We start from the raw sequence: 13,717 nt of genomic DNA on the forward strand, positions 1-13,717 counted from the left end.
GATTGTAAATTAGCCATTATGGAAAAGAGTAAGGAGATTCTTCAAAAAATTAAAAATAGGACTACCATACGATCCACCCGTTCCACTACTAGGTATATATCCAAAAGAAATTAGTATGTTGAAGAGAAAACTTCAACTCCCATGTTTATTGCAGCACTGTTTACAATAACTAAGATACGTAATCAACCTAAGTGTCCATTAATGCATGAATGAATACAGAAAATGTGGTATATATACATAATGGAATATTCAGCCATAAAAGTATGAAATCTTCTCATTTGCCACAATTGGATGAACCTGAAGGAAGTCATGTTTTGTGAAATAATCCAGACACAGAAAGACACATAACATATGATGTCACTCATATGAGATCTTTTTTTCTTAACAACAACCAAAACAGATTTGGTATCCTTGAAACAGGAAGTAGAATAGTGGTTACCAGAGACTGGGAGAGGAGGGAAGAGAAGGAAGGATGCAGAGATGTTGGCCAGTGGGTATATAGTTACAATTAGACAGTAGGAATAAATTTTGATGTTCTGTTACGCAGTAGAGTGACTGTAATTAACAGTGAAATATTGTATATTAGGAAACAGCTAGAAGAGAGGCTTTCAAATGTTCCCACCACAAAGAAATAAGTGCATAAGGTGATAAATACTAGCCACCCAGATTGGATAATTATACAGCATAGATATGTATCAAAACATCAAATTGTACCCCCATAAGTATGTATAATTTCACTGTGTCAATTAAAATATATTTTTTCTAAAAAGACCACCCACAGAATGAGAGAAAATATTTGTAAATTGTATATCTGATAAAGGATTAAAATTTAGAGTATATAGAGAACTAAAACTCAACAACAGCTACAACAAAAAACACAACCCAGTTGAAAAATGGCAAGGGACTTGAATAACTTTTTCCCAAAGAAGATATATAAATGGCCAATAAGCACATGAAAAAATGTTCAACATCTCTAGTCATTAGGGAAGTGCAAATGAAAACTACAATGCTATATAATTTCATATCCATTAGGGTGGTTACTATAAAAAAAATTACAAGTATTAACAAAAAGATGAGGTTGAGAACCCTTGTGCACTGTTGGTGGAAATGGAAAATTGTATGACAGTTTCTTGAAAAATGAAAACTACCATATGACCCCGCAGTTTCACTTCTGAGTATATTCCCGAAATAATTGAAAACAGAGTCTCAAAAAGACATGTGTACAGCCATATTTATAGCAGCATTGTTCACAGTAGCTAAAATGTGAATGCAGCACACGTGTACATCGACAGATGAATGGATAAGCAAAATTTGGTATTTACATTTGGCCCTTCGTATCCACAGAGTCTGCATTCACGGATTCAACCAACCACAGATCAAAAACATTTGGGCTGAGTGTGGTGGTGTGTGCCTATAATCCCAGCTACTCAGGAGGCTGAGGCAGAAGGGTTGCTTGAGCCAAGAAGTCCACCACCAGCCTGGGCAACAGAGAGAGACAGCATCTCTCAAAAAAGAATCAGCCAATCAGTAAATAAAAATAAAATGTGTTCAGACTGGGTGCAGTGGCTCACTCCTGTAATCCCAGCAATTTGGGAGGCCGAGGTGGGCTGATCATTTGAGGTCAGGAGTTCAAGACCAGCTTGGCCAACATGGTGAAACCCCATCTCTACTAAAAAATACAAAAATTAGCTGAGTGTGGTGGCACTCGCCTGTAGTCTCAGCTACTTGGGAGGCTGAGGCAGAAGAATCGTTTGAACTGGGAAGCAGATGTTGCAGTGAGCTGAGATCACGCCTCTGCACTCCAGCCTGTGTGACAGAGCAACACTCTGACTCAAAATAAATAAAATGTATGGGGAAAAAAAAACAAAAATAGCAGAACAACAATTTTAAAGATACATATTTTAAAATATAGCATAAAATCATTTATGTCGCATTTACGTTGTATTATAAATAATGTAGAGATTATTTAAAGCATACAGAGCATGTGTATAGGTTATATGAAAATTTACACTATTTTATATGAGAGACTTGAGCATCTGTGGATTTTGACATCCACAGGGGTCCTGGAACCTGTCCCCCATGGATACTGAGAGATGACTGTATATACAGTGGAATATTAGCCTTTAAAAGGAAGATAATTTTGACATATGCTACAACATGGATGAACCTTGAGGAAATTATATGAAGTGAAATAAGGCAGTCCAAAAGAAAAAAATGCTGTATGATTCCATGTATATGAGATACTTAGAACAGTCAAAATCATAGAGATAAACAGAATGGTGGTTGCCAAGAGATAAGGGAAAGGAGAAATGGGGAGTTATTGTTGTATGGTTTTAGAGTTCAGATTTTTCAAGATGAAAAAAAGTTATGGAGGCAGATGGTACAGTGGTGTTTGCACAAAATTACAAATGTATTAATATCACCAAACCATACCCTTAAAAATCATGAAAATGATAAATTTTATCCTATGTGTATTTTAATGCAAATAAAAAGTGGAAAAACTAACCAGTCGACTAATAAAAGCAGAGTATATTATTTTTTAAAAAATAACCAATTTAAAGTAGAACCAAAAAACTAAACATAAAGAAAAGAAAGTGTATTCACCTAATGCATTACCCACTAGGGTGTTTTAATTTAAACATAAAATTTCTGGAGGTAATAGGGCTTTCAGCCCAAAGGGAATGATTCTGATGACAGAATTCTGGGCCCTGTGAGGGAGGTGAGTGACTTGTTTTTGTGTATAACATCCCAATGCTCCTAAATCATGTCACATTATTGATTATACCAACAATATTCAGTACCTTTTTACAGGAGGGAGAAAATCTGTTAAATGTCATGTACTGGAAAGACCAAGGCCTTTGAAAGGGCCAGATAAATTGGTTTTTAAATACCTGCCTGGCTGTACTAGTCACATGACCTTGAGTATGAATCCTAAACCCCCAAAATGGTAGTTGCTGCTTCTTAATTTTAAGATGAGATCATAATAATGCCTTCTATGCAAGATTATTGTGACACCCTGGAATAATGTATGCAAAGCTCCTGAAATGATACCTGGTGCACGGTACATGTATACCAAATGAAAACCAATATTATTATGATAATGACGATTCTTTAGTTGGTGGGTTTTTATCCTTTGTAGAACTTGTGATAGTATCAAAAAATTCAGATTTCTTTTTCAGTACTCAAAATAGATTTAATTTTTTCTTTTATTTAAAATTTTAAAGTTCTAATATTAAAAATTTTATCCTTGTGAAAGAAAAGGGATTTTTTTTAGAGTCTGGTCCTTCAGCCATAAACACTGTCATCCACTAAGAACTTGTTAGAAATGCAAACACTAGGGCTTCACCCAAGACCTATGAAACTAAAAACTCTGGAAGTTTTAGTCATTCTGTAAAAAATATTCTGGTGCACACTCAAGTTTGAGAACCCCTGCTTCAATAAATCTGGGAAACAGAAAAGGGTAGCATTTATGATCTGTCATCCAAAAATAACCACTTTAAATTCTGAGATTTTTTTTCCCAGTCTTTTCTCTGTTCATATGCGTATACACTTATATGTGTATTTCTTCTATTCTTTTTCCTATATACCTGTGTATATATTTGTGGTGTTTTAAAAAGTTATTATCATGCTATATAAGTTTTGTAGCCTTCATTTTGACCTTCAATATTATGTCATGACCATTGCCCCATGTCATTAAATTTTATTTGAAAACATTTTTAATCATATGGCTACATATTATACCATGCTCTGAGTGTCTCATAATTATGAACCAACCCCCAGACATCTGAGTTGTTTCTAGTTGTTCAGAAGGACATAAGCAACACTCAGTTGAAAATCTGTATTCATAAATCATTGTTAATATGAGTGATTATTTCCTCAGCATAAATTTATTACTAGGGTGGAATTACCAGGTCAAACAGTATGAACATTTTTACAACTCTTAATATAAATTGCCAAATTGCTTTTCAGAGAAGAGGTGCCAGTTTGGATTCTAACCAGCAATGTAGGGAAAATATTTGTCCATTCTTGTAATGCAACCAATGCTGCTGAATTAGTCTGTTCTCACACTGCTATAAAGAAATGCCTTAGACTGGGTAATTTTAAAGAAAAGAGGTTTAATTGGCTCAGAGTTCTGCAGGGCGTATAGGAAGCATGATGCTGGCATCTGCTCGGCTTCTGGGGAGGCCTCAGGAAACTTAAAATCATGGCAGAAGGCAAAGGGGGAGTGAGATGACTCACGTGATGGGAGCAGGAGCAAGAAAGGAAGTGGGGAGGTGCCCCACACTTTTAAACAACTAGATTTTATGATTACTCGCTGTCACTAGAACAGCACCAGAGGGATGTTGCTAAATCATTCATGAAGGACTATGCTTATGATCCTGCCACCTCACACCAGGCCTCACCTCCGACATTGGGGTTTACAGTTCGACCTGTCACTTGGGCAGGGTTGCGGATCCAAACGATATCATTCTGCCCCTGGCCCCTCCAAATCTCATGTTCTTCTTACATTGCAAAATTTAATCATGCCTTCCCAACTGTCCCCCAAAGTCTTAACTCATTCCAGCATTAACTCAAAAGTCCAAAGTCTCACCTGAGATGAGGCTGGTCCCTTCCACCTGTGAACTTATAAAATAAAAAATAAGTTTGTTACTTTCAAGATACAATGGAGGTATAGGCATTGGGTAAATACTCCTGTTCCAGTAGGGAGAAATTGGCCAAAGAAAGGGGCTACAGCTCCCATGGAAGTTCAGAACCCAGCATGGCAGTCATTAAATCTTAAGACATCAAAATTATCTCCCTTGACTCCATGTTCCACATTTAGGGCACTCTAATTCAAGAGATGGCCTTCCAAAGCCCTGGATGTCTCCCTGTGGCCTTGCAGTGTTTAGCTCCTGTGACTGCTCTAATGGGCTGGCATTGAGTGCCTGCAGCTTTTCCCGGTGCAGGGTTCAGCCTGTCAGTGGATTTACCATTCTCTGGTCTAGAGGTTGGTGGCCCTCCTCTGATAGCTCCAGTAGGCAGTTCCTCAGTGGAGACTGTGTGTCTGGGCTCCAACCCCATATTTCTCCTTCACACTGCCCTAGTAGAGGTTCTCCATGAGGGCTCTGCCCCTGCAGCAGGCTTCTGCCTGGACATCCAGGCTTTTCCCTACATTCTCTGAAATCTAGGCAGAGGCTTCCAATCTTCAACTCTTTCACTCTGGTATTTGCCCAAGTCAGTGAATGGTTCTTGGGATCAGGAGCCAGATCCACGAGACTTTTGTCCGTTATGTCCTAACATTACCTGAGCAATAAAAAGGAAATCTGGCAAGGAAAAACAAGATTGCCTCCCACATTTAGAAGAATGTGAAGAAGAAATCCTAAATGAATGCCAGGTTTAAAACATAAATTATTTACTTAACAGCCATTTCAACTTGCAACATAAGGCAACCTTGGAGGTGACTGTTGAGGATGGCACTATTCTGTTGCTGGTTAATTATATTTATAAGCAACTGAGAGCTCCTTCTATCCCTTCTTAACCTGGACCGCAGATATCAAATGGCCAAGAAGTGCATCAGATGGAAGCAATGTAAAATGCTATTTTTCTTCATTGGCATAAGGACTTCTGGGCCTTTTCACACCAGCACACACTTAAATCAGGTGCTGCTTGTGTTGGAACCATTTGGTAGGGTGGTGGTTTTCTCTTTATAAATCTTTTTTTTTTTTTAATGTAAGTTGTACTATCTTCCCTGACTAGATCCGAAGAGTAACCGTTTATTTTAGTATGTATCTTTAAGCAGCAATGCAGTGCATGTATTAAATGTACAGAATGCCTCTTTTAAAAATGTGTTGCTGGAAAGGCCAAGCAGACAGTTCCCGGAATGACAGTGTGGCCTTGCGTTCCCCACAGAATAAATTTGAGAGCTGTCATGAGACATCCCAGCTTACATTGCATTGATGATGCACAGAAAGAAAAGCAACCTCAGACCTAGATTCTCATTCCACTTAGGTTTATAGACCGTCATCTATTATGCAGACAGAAGAGAAGCATGATGTTCACCGCAATAGGCTAAACTTAAATTAAGGGATACTGTTTTGTACCAATTAGTGTGCACCATGTGCTTTGAATTTGTTTTTGACCATTCCCTTTCAATGTACTTGAATCTTTTTTAATTAAGAGAATAATCCATACTGTTAACGTGGAATTCTCCAAATCGATAATTAATGTTTATCCTTTGCTCTGCCAGTTCAGCCTCGTGCCCTACCTTAATTTGAGAAAACCAACATTAATATTTCCCTCATTTGAGAAAATCAACCTTAATAACTTAATATTATCCTTTTCTTTTACACATAAACATTTAGTCATATACATATATGGATTTCTTCTGTATTTTTTCAAAAATTGGTTGATAGCAAGCTTAGTAGATCCTCACTGTTTTAATTACAGTTGCAGACCTCCCTCCAGGTCAGTGCATACGAGTAACTCTATTTTAATAACTGAATAGCATTTCATAGTATGGCTATAGCACATTATTCTGCTTATCACCTGGTAATGAAATTTCCAGTTGTTTCCAATGTTTAGTTACTGCAGACACTATCTATTACAATATGAGCATTTTATAGGCCTTCTGATTATTTTCCACTCAGTAAAGTGTGTTCCTAAAGAAGTGAAAAAGTAGGAACTTTCCAGAGTCAGCCATTTGTCTGTAATCATGCACTGCTATAGTTAGTAGCCTAGCACATCATAATGAGAATTATGGGGACTTACGGGTAGAATCTTTGTCTATGTGAGAGCGTCCCTAAATGTAGCTTTTATTTTGTATTGGAGTCATTTGTGGTTAGCTTCCCTGTGAGGATTCGCTGCAGAGAGGAGGTGATCTTTCAGCTGTTGTTATGTCCCATCTCGATCCTTTCGGAGCAAATCAATTGCTTGGGTTTGGACAAATCTAGTATAGAAATGATGGACTATACCCAATCAGCCACTTTTTTTTTAGTTTTACCTTGTTAGACCACAATCTTAGATATTTATGAGTGAATGAGAGAGCGTGGCTTTTGGAGTGCATTAATTTAAAAAAGCTCTCTTTGGTACTGTTTTGAAATTAGGAAGGGAGGGAATGCTACTTTGATGACGTGAAAAATTTGCCCAGATCGCCTCGATTGCTTACTGTGTGATAAATGGTGCTGCTAGCCACATGTTTCAGGATTTTGAATACTCAGGAAGAATTCTTAGAGTGTGATTATGGAAGCAACCAATTTCCATAAGTGAAAATGAGCATGCTTATTAATGGGGCTGCAATTGCCTGTTGCATTCAATCACATTTATAACCAGCAAGGAGAATGAGTGTTTTGCATGATTTAGTGTTTACACAATTGCAGTTGCATGGCAAAGCTTGCTGTAGTAGAGGCTTTGGAAAGAAGCATATGTGGTCGTTTTGCAGGTAATAAAATGGAAAATCCAATTTGCAATTGCAGAATAAGCCTCTGAGTGATATACAATCTTCATAGCAGCATCGGTCAGAGGGTCACTGCTAATCACGGCGCTGCCTGGCTTCCCCAGTGGCCTGCGCCTTCCCGACTGAGGAGTGAGCAAAGTGAATCTGTGTCTGGGAGCCAGCCAGCGTGTCTGTAGATGCACCACTTTCTAGCTTATTAGATCCTCTTTGTCACAGTGCTTAATCCTGCTGCCTGATCCTTGTTAGAACACCACCAGAGCGCCGCTCAGCCTTCTAATAAAGGGGATGGGTGAGGGCTCCTAACTCAACGCACTGAAGCGTGCGGCGTCAGGGCGATTGCAGGCTGACTGACAGCGGGGTGAGATGCTTCCTGCATGTTATTACTTAAAAGGGAGCCTACCTCCGACAGCTGACAGACGAGCTCTGCCGAGGCAATGGTAACTTGTTGCTAGGCCAATATGAGTCGGGTGTCATCTTTTCACACAATATAATGGCCAGCTTTACTCTAATTATATTAACCCTCTTCTGAAATTGCTTCATCCCCGACTGGTGCAGAGTGAGGCAAGAGAACCCAGAGACAAATCACTTGCTGGGAGGATTGCAGTGCTACAGAAACAGGTATCGTGTTATCCACCGGTGACATTAAGTTGAAAAACAAAACGAGCATGCCCTATTACAGCAAGTCCCAGTTCTAACTCCAAGCAGACATTGCTCTGTTTCGCTCGCGCAGTTTCCATCTCTGTCATTTATAATAGTTTCCTCCTTTAAGGTTTGCTACGGACATTATACCTGGGTTTTATGGCTCTTTTTTAAAAAGAAAGAACAACATCAAACAGGAAGCTTTTTTCTTTTCTTTTTTTTCCGCAGTGAACCCTAATCATTCTTTTCCATTAGGCTCTTAAGTTCATGTAGCTTTAGGAAGCACTTGTGAATTTAATTTAGTAGCATTGCTTGATACCGAAGTAAGCAAATGAGGGTGGAGAGGGTAACCCAGTCATCTGTCCCCTCCTTCCCACTCCCCATCCCAGTTAAAATGTGCAGATGAGTTGAAAGTGATATAAGTGAAGATGATCGTGAATAGCCTGTGGTCCTTTCTGTTAACTCTGACTTGCAGACATCACCGTGTGACTCCTTTTCCCTTAAGGGAGTATGTCTAGCTCGCATCCAGCATCTCCTGTGTGCTCCAGTTAGCAGCCGTCATTAGCAATCTGTGATGCCTCTGGCATCTCCACTGACAGCACCTAAATAGAGACATCACTTGGGATTGACAGATCTCCAGGGGGTTACAGGCTTCAGACAAAAGGGCCCAGAGAACATGGCTGACCTTTCTTGGCATTATTCTCCTTCCATGAGTGGCAGTCAGGGAGCATAGAACTTTAGTACATTATTTTCAGAGGATTACCACTGAAAAGACTGCACGCTTAGTAAGATGCTGTTAATAAGTTAACAAGAGGCTGTGTGCGTTCCAGAGTGGTTTTGCAGGCTGTCAGTAGTAGAACACGAGTGCTCCTTTCCCGCAGAAATATGTACCTATTCCTTAAGTTCAAGGAGGGGTCTTTAAAACCAGCTTTACTCATAACGTACCTCCAGTTTCGGATGATCGGGCAAGGTTTGGGACTCAGCGGAAGGGAGCTTGTGATGCAGGCTAGAAAAGAAGAGTCTCTTCTCCTCATTATCCCAAGCAAGTCTTCCCAGGGAAAATTTGAAATAGCTGAGACTTGTATGTGTCATCCTTCCCGGATCCTTTCCCTGCTCCACGTTGTTCTCATGCTCGCCAAGGGCCCTGAAAATATAGTGTGGTGAGAAATGCTCTGTGCCCAAATGTAGCTGACTTCCCTCCTCTTCTCACTCTTCCCAAAGTGGGAAAAAAAAAAAAAAAAAAAAAAAAAAAAAAAAGGTGTGTTCCTGCAATCCCTCCTCTGAACCGGATGTTAAAAGCAAAGCAGTTGTGTAAATGATTGAAAACCCTGGACGCTTCTTCAACAGAATAAAATTCTACCAACTAGAAGTTCCGACTATATTTCTCATTAGGATAACCAATTTTGCAGAAGAAGGAAAGATATTTAGGGCAAAATACCCACTAACTAGAAAATCCCCTTAGCTTAGGAGTTCATTTCTGTCCTATTCCATAAATACGTAGTTTATACTTTTCATGGCTTCTGCATCTTTTTCCTCATCCACTTTGCAATACACACGCACATATATATATATATATATATATATATATATATATATTTTTTTTTTTTTTTTTTAGACAGTCTTGCTCTGTTACCCAGGCTGGAGTGCAGTGGTGCCATCTCGGCTGACTGCAACCTCTGCCTCCCGGGTTCATGCAGTTCTCTTGCCTCAGCCTCCCAAGAGGCCGGGACTACAGATGTGCACCACTGCGCCTGGCTAATTTTTGTATTTTTAGCAGAGACTGGGTTTTGCCATGTTGGCCAAGCTGCCATGTGGTCTCGAACTCCTGACCTCAAGTGATCCACCCGCCTCGGCCTCCCAAAGTGCTGGGATTATAGGCATCAGCCACCACTCCTGGCCAAGGATACACATTTTTTCCAAACACCTCAAGTTTATTTTTTTCATAGTTGATTCATGCTGATGTCTGTGGGCAGAGATTAGAGGCAGGAAGATGACAAGATGTAAGCATAGGTTGTTTCTCAGGTGAATGTTTTAAGAGAGATATACTGAGCTCCAGCACTGCCATTCCCAACTGATGAGGGCGTTGCTGCACCGTAGTCACTGTTGTCCGGTTTGTAACCCTTTCCCTTACTAGCCCTGCCTCCTAAGCACGATGGGCAACATACCATCGTGCACATAAAACACGACATGTCAGAAATAGACTTGTTTTTAAATGGATGGCTTCTTTCCAGGAATGTATATTATATTCATTTTTAGGAAAATGAAAAACTGGAGGAAAAAACCATGAAGGAATTATATGGAAGACAAGATAAATTGAGTGCAGCAAACTAGATTTTAAGAGGAAATAAGAATTATAGAGAAATGTAAACAAGGGATCAGTTTCATTCTTGGGACTCTAAAAACCCCCTCCCTAAGTAAAGATAAAAATAAAGATCAATGGCAGCCCCTTGCCAACAAGATCAAACCCAGGTGAGATACTCAGCTAAGCAGAATGCATACCACCCTTGGGTTTTCATTTCGCCCTAGGCAGCTTTCTGATTCATGGTTTAGAGAATCAAGCTCACTAATTTCCCAAGTGACTTAATATCTGACTAACGATGTTTAACCATTAAGATGAGGAAATTGACAATATTGATAATCTTGGAGATAATTGAATCTGCTTATTTTTGTACCAAGTGCCAACAAATTCTTAGTGGCTTTGGAAAGATGATGAATTACTCTCTCTTGATATTTAGTAGTGTCTATTTTCTTTAAAAAGATTTTGTGAAATTGTAGTCGTTTTTCTTTTCTTTGTTTTTCTGAATAGTTGCAAGTTCATAGAACAAAAAGGAAAGATTCAAACTATCTATTATATTGTTTTAAGAAGCAATATTGCATTATCTTCCTCATAAAAAATTTCACTTATCCTTTCATTTCCAAAGCTCAGATCAGCTAGGCAATGATTTGCTTTGCGCTATACTTGCCTCCCAGAATATGTTTTCATTGTCCTGAGTTACCACCTATGAAAACATAGGCAGTAGAGTCTGGGAACAGCAACAGCATGTAACTTCGGTTGTGTCTTAGCAAGAGTCTTTGCTGTGTCTCTAGGTTTAAACAGTGCCAGGCCGTGGACGAGAAGTCTGAAAATTGATTTCCTCAGTACGCCTTTTAGGGACAGACCTTCACGTATATCCCTGCTGCCTAACTTCTCTGTCTCTGCTTCTTGCTTTCATAGGTGAGCGCATTTTAGGAAGTTCTTTCACACATTGCCTTTTCCATTTTTGAATATATCTAAAAGAAAAAAAAAACAGTCAACTGGTCATCAACAGAGGATATCCAGATGAGGGGTGCTTGCTGGCTTTTTTATGCTACCTTCATTAACTCAACCTTATCTAGATTGATATGTAACCTGATGGCCTCACCAGACACTGTAGAAGGAGTATGAGATTGAGCATCAGCTTGAAATCTTCACGCTGGCTTTTTCTGATCTTGGGCATATTAGTTAATTTCCTTAAGTTTCCATTTCTTCACCTATAAAGTAATATTAGTATCTGACCTTCCAGATTGCTGGAGAGTGAAATGAGGAATGATTTTAAAAGGTAATTAGTCTTTATCACTGCCATGTTAATGAGATTCATTTAGGGCTGATTCCGGGATGTGCTTGTGCTCTTATACTTGAGTAACAGCAGTTTAACTTGGGTAATATTCCTGTCCTTCTCCATTCACACGCTGTCTTGATTGGTGAAAAAAGTGGTGTTGATCAGATTGGGCCCAGATCAGCCAGGACAAGGCGTGATGCATACTGACGTGGTCAAGATAGAATTTCAAATGGTTTTCATATTATCAGTTCTCTTAATCTTGAACAAGTCATTTTTGTCTCTGCAGCAAATACCTCCTTCCCTCTGCTCTGCTTTCCTTTTCCATCTGTCTTCTTTCTTCTTTCCTTTGTACTTAATTTCTTGAGCCAAGATACTGTCATGACTGCGTACCTGTGATGACTTGGGTTAAGAAATTTAAAAGACATCAAATGACCCAAGAGGTACTTAGGGTTTGATTTAGGGTACTTAGGCTGTGATTACTGAGAAGGACTTCTTCGACCTGGTCTGTATTGGATGAAGTGAACTTCACTTTTTTTCTTTTTTTTTTTTTCCCCCAGGAAACTTGGATTTAACTGGCCAGAAGCAGGTATTCAAAGCAGAGAACAATCCTTGGGTGACCCCCATTGCAGACCAGTTCCAGCTTGGCGTGTCCCATGTTTTTGAGTATATCCGTTCTGAGACATACAAATAGTAAGTAGACTCTGATTTTCTGAAATAGTAGGCTGTGATTTTATAGTATTTATAATTATGCCTTTAAAAATATTATGTGACAGTATCCTATTGGTGGCAGTTAACACTTAGCATTTTAAAATGTTTTATTAAAAACTGCATGTCGGCCAGGTGTGGTGTGGCTCACACCTGTAATCCTAGCATTTGGGGAAGTCGAGACTGGAGGATTGCTTGAGCCCAGGAGTTTGAGACCAGCCTGGGCAACATAGAAAGACCCCATCTCTACAAAAGAAAAAGAAATTATCCAGGCATGGTAGTGCATGCTTGCCATTGTAGCTATTCTGGAGGCTGAGTTGGGAGGATCACTTAAGCCCAGGAGATTGAGGCTGCACAGAGCCGTGGTCATGCCCTGCCCTCGAGCCTGGATGAGAGACTAAGACCCTTTCTCAAAAGAAAAAGACAAAAAGAAGAGAAAACAGCATGTGGTCATTGTCTCTATTTGTAAATTGTTTTTTATTGATATTTTCAAGGAGATTTTTACCGATTTTCTTTAGAGAATTTTTGAGGTATTAAATTAGTTGAATATTCATGGCACTAAGGAAATTCACCATTCAGATCAGAACATATTTTTTTTCTTCTGTGAATGCAAAGAATTACAAGTGTTCTGAACAAAATTGTTAAGCAGTTTATTTATAAAATCAGTAGAGAGTACTAGCAATGTGTCATTCTATAATAGAGAAGCTTTTACTCTAGTGAGATGATAATCTCTTAGAGAAAAGGAAAAGGCAGCAGAGGAAGCGGAATGTGCCAGCTTAAAGTCACAGCATCAAAATACCTCCAGTCCTCACTCTAGGTGAAAGGAGTCTCTGCAAAACCGTCCCAAAAACCTCACCATTCTTGCTTCTTTCTTCCTCCATGTGTCAAGGTTGAAAGGAATTCTGCCACTTCCACGTGCTTCTGTTGTTATATGTACCATCATTATTTTCCTACCTTATCCCAGCCCCCAGCTGCAAAACAGTCATTTATCACATACTTGCCTGACCCCATATGCTGAGATCTAGTATAATTTTAAGCATATACAAAAAAGACAAAAACGTCCCTAGTCAAATGTAATCTGTTTTTGTGTCTGACATCAACTTGTAAAATTTATTTTTTAATTAATTTTTTTTTTTTTTTTTAAAAGACAGGGTCTCACTGTATTGCTGGGCTAGAGTGTGGTGGCACAATCACAGCTCACTGCAGCCTCAAACACCTGGGCTGAAGCAATCATTCCACTTCAGCCTTCCAAGTAGCTGGGACTACAGGAGCATACCACCGTGCCCAGCTAATTTTTTTAATTTTTTGCAGAGGCGGGGTCTCCCTATGTTACCCAGGCTGGTCTCAAACTCCTGGTGTCAAG

The 13,717-nt window shown here is 39.3% G+C and overlaps 1 protein-coding gene across 1 annotated transcript in view; it reads left to right on the forward strand.

Moving 5' to 3' along the window:
• The window catches only part of RSU1 (Ras suppressor protein 1), a 221,137-nt gene that overhangs the window by 99,887 nt on the left and 107,533 nt on the right, over positions 1 to 13,717 (forward strand). The window contains exon 8 of the mRNA XM_030819247.1: positions 12,207 to 12,339. Within this exon, the coding sequence (XP_030675107.1) occupies positions 12,207 to 12,339 (133 nt within the window). The remainder of the gene's footprint in view (positions 1 to 12,206; positions 12,340 to 13,717) is intronic.

The sequence above is a fragment of the Nomascus leucogenys genome, chromosome 9, assembly GCF_006542625.1.
Source record: "Nomascus leucogenys isolate Asia chromosome 9, Asia_NLE_v1, whole genome shotgun sequence".
Classification (NCBI taxonomy): domain Eukaryota; kingdom Metazoa; phylum Chordata; class Mammalia; order Primates; family Hylobatidae; genus Nomascus; species Nomascus leucogenys.